This window comes from Zingiber officinale, chromosome 7B (assembly GCF_018446385.1).
Source record: "Zingiber officinale cultivar Zhangliang chromosome 7B, Zo_v1.1, whole genome shotgun sequence".
NCBI lineage: Eukaryota > Viridiplantae > Streptophyta > Magnoliopsida > Zingiberales > Zingiberaceae > Zingiber > Zingiber officinale.
In genome coordinates, this window is record NC_055999.1 from 74,470,341 (window position 1) to 74,485,064 (window position 14,724).

The window sequence follows — 14,724 nt, forward strand, 5'->3', positions numbered from 1 at the left end:
AATGAAGATGAGTATGAAGCGCTCATAGCCGGTCTACAAGCTACTCGGCATGTCAGTGCCACCAAGGTACTCCTACACTCAGACTCACAGTTGGCAGCCCAGCAGTTGAACGGAACGTTCGAGATCAATAGCGCGCGGCTCAGGCTATATGTGGAAGCCTTCGAGAAGCTCAAGGCAAACTTCCAAGAGACTACACAAGATTCCCCGATCGGAGAACCAAACAGCAGATGAACTGGCAAAGCTAGCCAGTGCAATGACGCCGATCGTCGCTAGTTTCCCAATCGAGCAGGTCTCCCTAGTGGCGCACGTTGACCGATCAGGAGGTATACTATTTCCGGAGGATTGGAGGACACCCATCATTGAGTTCCTCCAAGCGGGGGGTCAACCGGGGAACCATGAAGCCGATCGAACTCTACGGAAGCGAGCCGCTCGGTTCACATTAGTGGGCGAGCAATTATATAAAAAGGCATTTTCACGCCCTTTGCTCAAGTGTTTGGGTGTTGAGGATGCTGAATATATCCTTCAAGAAGTACATCAAGGTTCTTGTGGGGGACATCCAGGTGGCCGGTCGCTGGCAAGAAAAGTTATCATGGCCGAATACTTCTGGCCAACACTCCAGGAAGATGCGAGCCGGGTGGTGGCCACTTGCTTGTCCTGTCAAAGGCGCCACAATTTGGCACATTGACCAGCCGCCGAAATGAAAGCGTCCACTGTAGCATGCCTGTTCGACCAATGGGGAATGGGCATAGTCGGCCCTTTTCCTATGGCGATCGGTCAAAGAAAGTTCTTGTTCGTAGTTGTGGATTATTTCTCAAAATGGGTGGAAGTCGAGCCACTAGCAAGGATCACAGAAAGTATGGTCAAGAAGTTCATATGGCAGAACATCATATGCTGATTCGGTATTCCTCGCCGACTTATCTCGGGCAATGGGAGACAGTTCACCGGGCAAGAGCTAAAGGAATGGTATAAGGGTTACAGCATACAGCAAGCTTTTACCCCCGTGGCCTACCCCCAAAGCAATGGACAGGCTGAGGTCACCAACCGGGAAATCCTCCTAGTACTGTGTGTCCGGCTCGACCACCTAGGAGGTAGTTGGGTGGACGAACTGCCTAGCGTATTATGGGCGATACGAACGACCCCCAAAGAGGGAACCGACCTCACTCCTTTCCATATGGTGTATGGTGGGGAAGCTGTCGTCCCCGTGGAGGTTGGCGTTGAGTCCGATCGGGTGTTGCACTACGACGAGGGAAATGACAAAAGGAGGCGGATGGAACTCGACATGATCAACGAGGCTTGTGACAAGGTGGCTTCCCGGCTTGCAGCATACTGACAAAGAATGCGGCAAAATTATAATCGACGGGTAATCCCTAGATCTTTTCAGGTGGGCGACCTAATCTGGAAAAGGGTTAAGCCGGTCGGCGACGTCAAAAAGTTGGAAGCTCCATGGGCAGGCCCGTTCAAAGTAGTGGAGAAGTTGCGATCAGGTGCCTGTTATTTGGAAGATGCAGAAGGAAGAAGGCTGGATCGACCGTGGAGCGCAAACCACCTCCAGTCTTACAGAGCCGGATAAGAGGTGCGCGTGTGAATTCATATACCCTTGCATGTATGTATTCTTGTTGGACGCAAGAAGAAAACAATTCGATTTCCCTGATCCATTTCTTAACGAGCGCGTCATCGACAGTCGAGCGGCGACCTTAAATCCTCACGTCATCGGCGGTCGAGCCGCGACCTTAAACCCTCGCGTCATCGGCAGTTGAGCGACGACCTTAAACTCTCGCGTCATAAAAATTGTACCCAGATCGTCGTTCGATAAATAGGAGTCAAGAAAATCGCCTAGTCATATTAGAAAGCCACCAAAAAAACGGGGAAAAGCGTCGAAAATAAAGCAAGACTGAGTTATGCCTTAAAGTTTATGTCGGCCGGGTACTCACGGGGGCTGACAAAAGTAAAGTTCAAAAATCACTTAGCAAGCTGAGCAAAAAGAAAGCGCTTCGAAGGTTTCACTCCAAGTAAGCCAGGGCATCATCAGGGATAGAGTCGTTGAGCTAGTCGCAGTCAACTGTAGTGCCGGGTAAATCGGTAGGCAGGTGCCCCTTTTTCTTGAGCTGATCAAAGATGTTGTCCATTGCGCAGCCGAAGAGTCTAAGGACCCGGGCAACGAACTTGTCAACAAAGGTGTCAGACCGATCAGTCGTACTGTGGAAATAAGCAACGAAGTCCATGTTAATCGTACTAAGGCCCCTCCATCGGAACTGAGGCGTCTCCATCGAAACTGAGATGCCTTCGATGAACCGAGGCACCTCCATTCAGCCAGATCAGTCGAACACGACTTGCTCCGAAATCAACTGAGTTACCTACGGCTAAAAGAAGGAGAAACGGTCATACAACTGCACACAAAGCTGAAAGAGGTAATCACTGGGCTTAACAACCTCGGAGAAACAATAACAAATTAAGACTCACTCAAATATACACTCAATGTATTTCCAAAAATCCCTGAATGGATATCAATAGTAGATTCCTAATCTCAAAGGACTTAGAGATAAATAATTTAGAAAAGTTATTTTCAACTTTAGAATTACACTAATCTCAATGTGCATAATTTAAAAATATAGAAAAGTCAAATAACTATCGCTTTAAAAGCTAAGGAGAACAAATTTTAGAGTCATCACTTGACGAAGATGAAGAAACATACATGATAAAAAAGTTCAATAAATTTTTTTAAAACTAATAAATTTAATAAGCAGAGTAGGATTAGCAACAATCTGAATAGCTGTACATCTGAGTCCAATTGTTGTCAATGCAAGCGTAGGATCATTCTGAATCATAATCAGCATTTTAATAAGCGGAGTAGGATCATTCCGAATCATAATCTGAGTCCTCTGCGAACTCTGGCAGCATGGCATTGCAGTATAAAGTTGGCTTCCAATCAGCATTTCTTATCGCCTTAAGAATCTCTCTTGCTAGGACCTTGCTTCCTTCGGCCGAGAAGTGAATTCCATCCTCACTGCATCAGCAGAAAGTATATAACCAAGTGATTCAGCAGCAATATAACTTGAAAATCTAAAGAAGTATTTATCAAGTTTCGACGACTAGTATTATTGTTGGAGTTTGTGTTCTACCTGTCGCAATTATCTATCAAGGATCAATGGTCGAAGGAGCATGAATTAGAAATGCAAGGCAGAAATTACGACAGTAATACTAGATTGAGGTCAGTCAAAATATGGGAAAACAATACATGCATACTTACATAAAGCATGGAGTACTCTGGTCATCATGCTCTTGAATTATAGTGAAAAGGTCAATAACTTTCAGATCCATCCGCCAGCACAGTTGCTTGCAAGCTTCTGAGTACTTTTTGCAGGATTCGTTTGAACGATTCGTCACACATAGTTTAGAACTGCGTTAGGGGTAAAGTGAGTGAATCTCGAAAGTATGAAGTTTGAACAAATGACTAGAGATGGACCACCAGTGCATTACTCTTGTGTCAGACGATGCATTTCCTCATTAACAGGAGGGCAGCTAAGGAAAATAATCCGTGTCTTCTCAGATAAACCCTGAAAAATAACATTTCAATGTCGACACGTCAAGAACATCTTTATGTAGCTTCAACTGTCAAAAGAAACAGAGCTACCATTAGGTGAACTGCAATCTTTTCCATGTTCGCGATATATTCTTGAAGAGGCACATGAGGACCTTTGATGGATGCGTGAGGAATGCAAGAATCATTCCCGCCAAAGTAAACAATCACCAAAGCAGGTTGAATTGCTGCATTCTAGTAGAGAGTCACAGAGGTTAACGTTGGATGTAAGTGATAAGGAATTGTGATAATTGCCAATTTAACTAGCGACATAATGAACAGGAGTATTGTTAGCTAAATATTGCTAGCTTTGTAGATAACTAATTAGAAACTCAACCAGGTAAGTGCTAACATAGATTAAACATTAAACAAAAACAAAATCACTTGACAACTGGATCTTCATGAAAGAACTCGGAAACAAAAGCCCTACAGAAATACATCGATAGAAAATATGTCCAGGAAGTGAAAGGCAAAGAGTTGGGAGTTCACCAATTTCCCACCCATACAGTATGTTTTATCATTCAGAAAGAAGTAATCATCTTAATGGCTATAGTAAGTCGTATAGAGCAACAATGTTTCTTCTTACTACCTTGGCAAGCTCTGAGATATTCTTTGGTTTCTTAAGCACCAAATTGCTCCAAATCCAGCATAGGATCCATTGCCTTTGTTGGTGCAGTCGCCTCTACGATTTTGATGGTTTGATTTGAACAATATATTTAAGGGAATTTGGTCAAGGCCTCAAGGGTGACCAAATAAATTGATCTTGGCTAGGTAGTGACTTGAAGAGTCCAAGTAAAGTCAAGGTTGACTTGAGGCTTGGAAATGAGTGAGAAGTCCAAGTAAGACTGAAGCTAGGCAGTTGAAAAGTCATAATAAGTGAAGTTCGGTAGTGACAAAATCCTAGTAAGTCAAGCTAGGCAGTGGAAAGTCCAAACTAAGTGCTAGGTGAAACAAGTTCAAGTAGAGTCAGCTGGGAGCTAATTGCTTAGTGGACAAAAGTCTTAGTTGGGTGCTAGGTGAATATAGTACAAGTGGAGAGTTAATTGCTTGACAAACAAGTCTAAGTGGAGTCAGCTGGGAGTTGATTGCTTAACAAAGAGAGAAATCTTGGAGGAGTAGACTCCAAGTGAACCTAATAGGTTAGATAAACCAAGTATTAGGTTTTGCTTATTGTGCTTGTTTGTTGTGCATCTTGGACAAAGGCACAAACGACACCAATTGGGGACTAGAGGATATGATTGACCGGAAGGAAATACTGTCAACTGGAGAATACGGTCGACCAGAAGGGAATACGGTCGATCAAAAGTGAATACGATCGACTAAAAGTGAATAGGGTCAACCGGAAGGGAATATACAGTTGATGCAACCTAATCGGGTCCTAACGAGTCGAGTCTCAAATAAGTTTTGGCTGAGCTGGGGGCGACCTGAGGGTGTCCAGTCGACCGAGAGGTCAAAAACTTATCTCGAAGAGGATTGGGTTTGCAGCTATGTCAACAACATCCATGCGACGAAGGGCCTCCAGTCGACTGGGGAAGTGTTGATCAAGTTGTATTAAAGGGGAATCAATGCAGCGTCTTCCAGCAACTCTTGCAAACGTCCATCTTCATGCTAGTTCTCTAAACGCCGCTCCTGTGGTCCGAGAAGCGAGGAGTGTCGCGACACTCAAGGTTTCGAGCCGGTCTACGATGAGTTTGTTTGTTTTTAATTACGTGCTCATTCTTTATACTCCTACTCATATTATCTTATTTGTGATTGAGTCTTTCAACTTGCAAGAGGTTTCTCTGCCTCCAGAAGAGTCGAGAAAGGAGAAAGATACTAGTGGACTACTGCTTCGGCTATAATCCTGGGGCGTTGGGAACCAAGCAAATTTAGTGTTCTCTGTGTTTCTGTTATTGTTCTTAGTTTCCTTGATTCTGCTACGCTACTAACAACTCTATTAGAAAAAGAAATGACGAAAAGATGATTACGCTATTCATGTTGGACGTGGGAGAAGTGGGAGGCGTGGGCAGTTACATAAACTGCCCACGTACCTCACTTGGCTCCTCCTTATATGTTGCGCCCAAGAGAGACTGAAGGGTGGCCTTTTCCCTACACGCGTGGATTCATCTCTTATCTTCCAAGAGAACATCCAAATCAGGAGGATTTGGCTCGTGGAATCTTAGGGCTCTTCGATCTCATTCGTGATTCCTCTTCCAAGAACCAGCACGACGACAAAAGATCTTGTTCGACCCTAAACCCTAAGGCAGCGTTTGGTTTATAAATTTTCTATTTTCATTTTCTGAGAAAATAAAAAACATTGTTTGGTTTGCAATACCCACGTTTGTTTTCTAGAAAAGGAGATATCATTTTATGGGAAAATAGAATAGAGAATGTCTAAAAGTTATTTTCTAAAAAGAAAAAAAGAAAAAATATGTTTTTCATAAAATGAAAATGGAAACCAAACGCTCTGTAAGTGTTTACAGTTTTACATTTTTTTCCTAGTGTCGAACAAAATCCTACAGCATTGATTATGGTTCTTCTAAGATAGTAAACTTGTAATGAAAGACATCCAATAAATTTTATCTAGTGAGTCAGAAATGATTCCAGTGGGAAGAATGCATTGCTATCCATAGCTAGCAAACTCACAAGTGAATAGGAGATGTCTAATGCCCCTAATCAGCAACACAAAGGGAGCAGGAGGTGCTTTGTCAGCATTCGTCTGCAAGATACACTAGTTAGCCTGTGTAGCTTCCAGTTTGAATAATCCATGAATTTCTACTTTGATGGTGCAGAGCACCACCAGGTTTTCTCTCCATTCAAAATAACCCTTCAGCCATTGTCTTGTAAGATGATTTAGTTTTGGGTACATGCTCCAGATTTATGGCATAGTAGTCTCCGCTAGTGTGGCAAACTACAAATTTGCCAACAACCTATTTATAACAGATCCAGATGCTGATGTCTTGAAGTTGATGTGTTAAAATATTTTCTCATGGCAATTTGTTATGAGCATAGTGCAAATTTTTGCTGTTGGGTTTAAACTGGACAGCATGGTTCCATATGCTGAGAGGTAGGGGCTGCAAACTAACCAACCTAGAATGTGCTCAAGCTTGTTTGTTTTTCTTTTTTAGCTTAAGAGTATATTCAAGTTTGCTTTAAAAAGCTAATCGAGCTCAATATTTGACTAAGATCAATAAGAGACAATGTTATCCTTATAATTTAGTTAAAAGGTTGATCAATGAATGAACTTATATTATTTTATAATCTTAGATATTATAGATAATTTGAAACCATAAAATAATAATATATCTAGAAACAATGGTAAATATACACATGTAATTTATTCTTTATATATTTGAATAAAAAATTAAACAAATAATGATACAATGTTATAATGGAGCTTTACAATAGTTACTAAGTAAGTTTATTTGAGAACTATTCACAATCTTTATTTACTTATGTTACCAAGCCGAGCTCACTAGTGCTAAAGCTTTTTTGTTGTATAGATATATTTTAAAATATCCTAAATGAACTTTTAACAAGCCAATTATCAATATGGTTCACAAACATTATGTTCATTTAAATCCCTACTGAGAAGTTGCCGACAAACTTAATTGTCGAAAACTTACTGTGATTATTGAATGAAGACAGGAACTGTGAACATGTATTGCTTCTCTTCAGTAAGTCAAAGAAAAATATGATAAAACTGAATATTCAATCATACATACTTTCATCTTTCTTATTTTGCTATTGTAAACAATCAGCTAGTTGTTTTTCTTTTTTCCTTTTTCTTTTTTCTCTTTATTTTGAGTACTTGATATATGATAAGATAAACTACCTAGGATTGATGTCGGGTGCATTCTGATCTATGGTGCAAATATACTGTTAGGTTTACTAGTCATGTCTTTTTGTTTGTCAATTTGAAGTTCAATAAATCTGCACCCACCAAAGAATCATTGATGGGTAGGAACTAAGCATATACAAGCCAGAGCAAAACATTTAGGTGGATCTTGTAGATGAAGAAAATAGGAATAGTATGATGAGAATTTTTTTATATAAATCTCTGAGAAATATGACAATTTTTTCTCTCTTTAATTTTTCTTTTGAAAATGATGGCTATAGGAGCCTTAAGCATTCACAGCTAAGTGAAGGCGGGTTTTGAACCCAAAACTTTGGCAACAACTTCCACGGCATGTACCAACTAAGCTAGTTGACACCCTCAAACATCACAGCAGAAAATTGAACCCTTGACCTTTAATTACTTAAAAAAACCCTCTAGACACCAAGCAACCATATTATTCTAGTCTAGTTGGATAAGTTTATTTCGGCAGAAAGGGGACTTCAAGGAACATGATACATGTATGGACGGAAGCATTAGTGTTTACATTGTTGTGTAATAGTTGTTACTAAGAGTTTTAAAAGCATAGTAGCATACAAGATGTAACATGGAAAAAAAAACCTCCTAAAACAATTAATCAAGGTGTTAAGATTCAGAGGATAATGGAGCTAGAAAAGCAGACAAGGTTGAACCTTGATAGACTCAAATTAATATTCCTGATGCAGCATCTAGTATGAGCAGGTAGTTTGATCACTGATAAAATCATAGAGGAGGAGGAAAAAAGTAAAGAAACTGCAATTGACTTATTGCGCATCAGCAATCCTATGAACCCTGATCTGTCTTTTTATAATAAAGTTCACAATTAGAATGAGTCCAGTTCATAGAACATCCTCATGTAAAAAAGACCTAAATTGTAAAAGTTGTGCAAAACTACATCACCATTGATCAGCATGCAGTATGAGGAACATAAGCATGGAGAAGTTACCTAGAACTTTTTGATACACATTATAAGTAGACCTTTTGGAAATTATCTAAAACATATAGTGTTCTGCCATTTACCTTTGGGAAAATTTTATCAAGCACTTGGACAGCACGTCTTGAGTTCCATCCAGCGTATCCCCGCACTAAAATGTCAGCCTATCTCGTATCAGAAAAGTAGTGAGAAATTCACCAAAAAAATTGATGTATGTGGTCCCGAAACTTGAAATTTAAAAGTAGGAAAGTTGTTTGCAAAATCTAAAATATACAGAGCATGCTCTGTTAGCATGCGTATATTGCAAGCATAGTTTTATTGCAGATAAGAACCCTAAATTGCAGGAAAGTTGATGATGCTGACTGTAGGATGCAATTAAAATTCATGACTCTGTATTCAATGTATGTATACATGTTCGAAAAATTCACAAGCCTCTTGTATATGTGATGCTAGCGACTAAACTGGTTATCTTACACACCAGGTAAATTTACTACCTGGCAATCCAGATAAGTATGTCAGAAAAGAAGATTATGTGTAAAAAACAAACAATTCTTTGAACTACCTGAAATATAGGAGACGTTGCACGTCAAAACTAAAGAAAGCAAACTAAGTGACATTCTATATCAATCGATCCTATTTTCTGCGTCGTTTTTTAACTAGGACAAACAGATCAATTAAATTATATCCGGGAAAGGTCGAAGCTCTAATCGATCACAAAGTAGAGTATCTACCAAATCAAATGGTTTATTTATGAACCAACCGAACAAGATCCTATCTTGTTACAGAACTTAAAGATGGAGATTTGTGAAAACCCCATGGCAATCATCAGATTCAAAGATCCAAACGAAGAACTTCGAGAACAGGGAGAAATCTCGGGAGTACCTTGCGGGCGTAGTAGTCGGCGAGGATGGCCCCCCAGCCGCCGTTGCCGTAGCTAAACTCGACGATGGAAGATCCGAAGAGCACGAACAACGGTCTTCCGGGTCCGACCATCACTCCTCCCGATCGGTCTGTCTCCTCAGATCCCTCGATGGATCGGTATATACCGTAGCGGTGCGCAAGGCTCGTCCAGTAAGGAAGCGGCAATGCCACACGAAATAATAATAATAATAATAATAATAATAAAAGTTAACTGGTCTGCATGATTAATCTAGTCCTATAAAATTTTTTCACCGGCCCAGGATAAATGTTCATGGCAACGATCCAGAAATCTAGTATCTCTTGATTATGAATTTCATTTGGTAAAAAAATTCTTACAAATATATCATAATTAGGGATTAAATTATGAATGTCTAAATGATAATTTGGATACTAGCCGGGGGCAATGGTAAGACCACAAGAGACAGCTTCACGAGGATAAATCGCCACGTATCATCATTCATTAAAATAAATAAATAAAATACTTAATATTTTTAAGGTATGTTTGGGAGGAGGTGAGGGAAGGGAAAGAAAGGTAAATGAGGAAAGGAGGAGGGAAGTAAAAGAAAAAAGAAAAGAAAAGGTAAGGAAGTATAAGTTTTAATCTCTTCCTTTTCAGATTTTCTTACCCTTCAACTTGGAGTCAAGGAGATTGGAAAGTAAAAGATTTTTTATTTCAATTTTATTCTTATTCTTAAATAGTTTAAGAAAATTTTCAATTTTCAACTATGCCAACACAAACTATTGTTGTGCCTCTCGGAGTTCAATTCCTTGATATTGGATTGTCGAAGAAAGAAATTTAACGCGTCTTCTGATTGACTAAACTAAAAGAAAAAATTATTTTAACGTCAAAATTTAAAAGGAGATCTTAATTTTTTTCTTACTTGGAAGTTTTGAAAGAATCAAAGAATTTTTATTATAAGTGATATCTTTCAAATTTTTTATTTGACATTTTTAAAGTCATTAATTTTATTATTTCTCATTTAATTATTTTATTATTGGTGAAGAAGACATTATTTTCATAATTCTATTATTATTGGTAGTAAAAACTAATTAATTTTTTATTAAAAAATAACTAATTTAAATAATAATATAAAAGAATTAATTTTGTTATTAAAAATATCTAATTTATATTTATAAAATAAATATTAATATTATAAAAAATCTAATTTAAACCATAAGTATATTTTTATAACTTTATATATTTAACCATGATTCCTCTTTCTTTCCTCTCAAACAAAGTAATTGTTAAATATTAATAAAAGTAAAATACATAAATTTACTTCTACTTTACGAAAATTAAATTTATACCTTAGTTGATGATGATCTAATCTCCGACATTGTAAAGCTTTAGAATTGTTGTAAACCCTAGCCACGAACTACTCGAAGTCATATGATAGTCACGTATCTCAAACTATCAATGTTATGTCACAACGTTTCAACCCTTAACCTAGTGATGTGTGATGATAGTTTCCTTTTGTTCTACTCAACATGATAGAGACTACAACTCTCTTCTTTCTTAGACTTCCTTCCCTTTTCTTTCTTTTCTCACTTCCATACTTCACACAAGAAATATGAATTTCTAGAATAAGATAAAAAAAGGGGGGCTGCTAACATTAGGGGGTTATTAACCTTTGTATGAATACTCTATAGTGGGTATAAGTTACTTATATGTATTAATGTCCCATAGTGTGTATAAGTTACTTGCATGTATTAATACCCCATAGTGGACATAAATTACTTACATATATGAATGTCTCATAGTGGGCATAAGTTACTAACATTGTTGAATGCCATTAGTGGGCATAAGTTACTAACATCTCCCACTTGCACACAAAGACATTTAATTTTTATCACTAGATCACAACTCATGTGACACATTATATCATCATACTAGGCTTCCATACAGAGTTAAATGGCGTGCGACTTGCAAGTACACCTGCATACAAAACTATTCAATGCGTCTGTTAAGATGATTACGTAATCATCATTGTATCATAAGATGTAAAATCTCATTGTACCCCATATCCAAGACTGAATATATCCATCGAGCTACTTTCCTCATCGAAAATAATTCCCAGATGACACTCAATTTGATATTCACTAATATGTTTTAATCTCTACATAGATAAACATAAAAGATTAGTCAGTGAATATTATATGATGATATATTATCAATTGGTCTTTCTTTTCCCAAACTCGAATCTATCAATCTCAACTCAATTGCTTTCCTAGACCTGCCCCTCAAACCTTAATTTATCTTTCGAGTTATCGATAAACAGACTAAAGTAGCAAGCATTAAATCATGACATAAAAAAACAGCTAAAACTAATAAGGATACAAGAAATCCCACCTAGAGGATTTCGGATCTCACAGTGAGGCTCAGGGATATAAAGAGTTATTGTCGCTCCCACTATCCTAGTTGTCATACCACATGTGGTATGAAACGTGACACAATTTTAATCCCTCATCTCTTAGAAGGGCATATATAGTTTTTTCTAACATTATGCAGGTATAAGACTCAGTCTACACATAAGACTCTACTCAGAGATTTTTTAGAGAGTACCTTAAAGACATATCTCAAATTCGCAGGTGATATCTAAGATATCAAACCTAGCTTCTTATAGGTAATATGGATGTGTCCACCTATGTCAATCATGTCGCACATGACCTTATCCTGAACATATATCAGGGTGACTTAAGTTCTAACAAGACTACTTTCAAAACCTTTAAGAACTAGAAACTGTCTTAACTCCACTCTTAGAGGCGGTCACTTGTGTGATAGAGTTGACCTTGTCTGCCTGACATATCTTTTATATCACAGAATATATATATATAATAAGTGTATTACAAAGACATTATATATAAAAAGTGTGATCAATCAATGCATAAAAAGTTATATATATCATTAGGCATTACTATAGTCATGTCAATACAAACTAAAACATATTATAAACTGCACAAACCCAATGACTCTCTATGTCCTATAAAAGAGTCTCTACAATAGGTTTGGTAAAGAGGTCAACATCCATGCTGTGTGTTGAAATCTACCTGATAGTCACTTCATTCTTCTCAATGATGTCTCTTACATAATGATATTTGGTATCTATATGTTTAGTTCTACTATGAAACTTAGGATCTCGAGTGTAAGCGATAGCGGCTTGATTATCATAATAAATTATTACTAGCCTCCCACTATCTGCTAGAATCCTTAAGTCATCTAATAGTCTTTGTAGCCAAATACTCTCTTGAAGTGCTAATGAACAAGCCACGAACTCGGCCTCCATCATAGATAGAGCAATACAAGTTTGCTTCTTACTAGTCCAGTAAATGACTTCACCATTGAGCAAGAAAGTAAAACTAGATGTTGATTTGCATTTATTCAGATCGCCCTCCCCAATCGACATCTGAATATCCCACAAGTCGCAAGTCACCTCCTCCATAACACAGAGAGAAGTTTGTAGTTCCTTTGAAACATCAAAAAAAAATCCTTTTTACTACTCTCCAGTGACCCCTTTCAGGATTTTCTTGATATCTACATACCATACCAGCTGCATGACATATATCCGGTCGTGTACATAATATTACATATATTAGAGTTTCTACAATACTAAAATAAGGTACTTTACTCATTTCTCTTACTTCTTCCTATGTTTTAGCACACATTTCCAAGCTCAGACCTTCACCTTTAGTGATTGAAGTATCAATAGGATTGCTACCACTCATCCCAAAGCATTTGAGAATTTTCTTAATATAGGTCTCTTGTGAAATAGTTAATACTCTTCTCGAGTGATCCCTCGAAATCTTTACTCCAAGAATAAACTCAACTTCACCCATATCTTTCATGTCAAAGCTAGATGGCAACCATGTTTTAATGGTTATAAGATACTTAATGTTGTTCCCAGCCAACATTATGTCATCCACATATAACGACAGAATCATAAAAGAGTCATCTAACATTTTTAAATAGACACAATGATCCTCTTTGACCATCGTTAAACCATAAGATATTACCTCCTCATGAAATCGATGTACCACCGCCTGGATAATTGCTTTAGGCCATATATCAACTTTTAAACTCGACAAACTTTATTTTCCTGACCTACTAAAATGAATTTAGAGAGTTGTTTCATGTAGATCTCCTCATCCAAAACTTCCATTAAGGAAAGTAGTATTAATGTCTATCTGGTGTAACTCTAGATCTAAACTTGCAACAATCGCTAAAAGTAAATGGGTTGATGTAAACTTAACTACTGGGGAGAAAGTCACCTCATAGTCAATGCCTTTTTTTTGTGTGTAACCCTTGGCTACAAGATGATTTTTATATCTCTCAATCGATCCATCAACCTTCCTCTTGATTTTGAAAACCTACTTGTTCCCAATGGCCTTTCTGTTGATACAGTCTGACCTGGATGTTGTTTTGCTGTTGACACTGATTTAAGTTTGTATCAGATATTGAACTCAGATTAATTACTAATCTAGGTTGACTAGGTTGACCTGATTGAGAAAGTCCTAACTGGGATGTTAGGCAGTTGGAAAGTCCTGGTGAGTGAAGCCAGGCAGATTGGAAATCCTGGTGAGTGAAGCCAGGTGAAAACCCTAGTGAGTGAAGCTAGGTGCAAGTCCTGGTGAGTGAAGCCAGGCAAGGGAAAATCCAGATGGATCAAGGGTGATCGGACATCTGGTGTTGAAAAGTCCGAGAAGGAAGCTTGGCATGCGAAGTCAGAGAGGGCTCGGTAGCTCGTTCTCTAGGACCAGATGAAGTCGGAGAGAGCTAGGGAGCTCGTTTCTCCGGACTAGGTCAGAGAGGGCTCGACCCGGACTGAGTCAAGAAGCTGGATCGGTCAGCAGATCGATCGGTCTGCCGACCGATCAGGAATTGATCAGTAGCTACTGAACATTTACTGATCGGTCTGCAGACCGATCAGAAATCGATCAGTAGCCTACTGTGATGTTACTGATCGGTCAGGAGACCGATCAGGAAGCTGTAAACGTTCGGGAAGAACGCTATCTGATCGGTCTGGGGACCGATCAGATTAGTTCCTGATCGGTCCGCAGACCGATCAGGAGCTGTGTGTATTTTCAAACAGCGCTATCTGATCGGTCTGGGGACCGATCAGATTAGTTCCTGATCGGTCCACAGACCGATCAGAGATGATCCAGAAAGCATGAATCGGTCTGCAGACCGATCCACAGTATGGCTTGTTTTGCATGCGCTTTCTCTTATTGTTTCTGATTCGCAATTGCTTTTACCTATTTCGTTTCTAACCATCTGCTGTAAGCTTTCTCAAAGTTACAGGTTACAGATTACAGATTACTTGATGTTGGGTGAATTCAAATTAAGGATCATTAGTAGAAGGCGACGAAAAAGCTTTTGCTGTGTCTCGCTGCGGACAAACCAGTTTTGGTAGCAACGTCTCGTTTGCGATCTGCTGGCAGCCG

At 38.6% G+C, this 14,724-nt stretch overlaps 1 protein-coding gene across 1 annotated transcript; it reads right to left on the minus strand.

Moving 5' to 3' along the window:
- Positions 1–2,575: 2,575 nt before the first annotated feature.
- Positions 2,576–9,446, minus strand: LOC122006027 (GDSL esterase/lipase CPRD49-like). Its single transcript, XM_042561323.1, has 6 exons — positions 9,247–9,446; positions 8,451–8,528; positions 3,632–3,772; positions 3,478–3,554; positions 3,248–3,397; positions 2,576–3,004 (listed from the first exon to the last, which is right to left on the minus strand). Exons 1-6 carry the CDS (start codon positions 9,355–9,357, stop codon positions 2,854–2,856), a joined length of 708 nt encoding a protein of 235 aa, XP_042417257.1. The 5' UTR covers positions 9,358–9,446; the 3' UTR covers positions 2,576–2,853.
- Positions 9,447–14,724: the final 5,278 nt, after the last annotated feature.

What these genes read in the sequence shown, in the direction of transcription:
- LOC122006027 (XM_042561323.1), bottom strand. Translation starts at nt 9,357, where the DNA reads ATGGTCGGACCCGGAAGACCGTTGTTCGTGCTCTTCGGATCTTCCATC. An exon ending in AGATTGCAGTTCACCTAATG is followed by an intron (nt 3,555 to 3,631) that starts GTAGCTCTGTTT and finishes GTTATTTTTCAG; the next exon opens with GGTTTATCTGAGAAGACACG. An exon ending in CAGAGTACTCCATGCTTTAT is followed by an intron (nt 3,005 to 3,247) that starts GTAAGTATGCAT and finishes CTGCTGATGCAG; the next exon opens with TGAGGATGGAATTCACTTCT.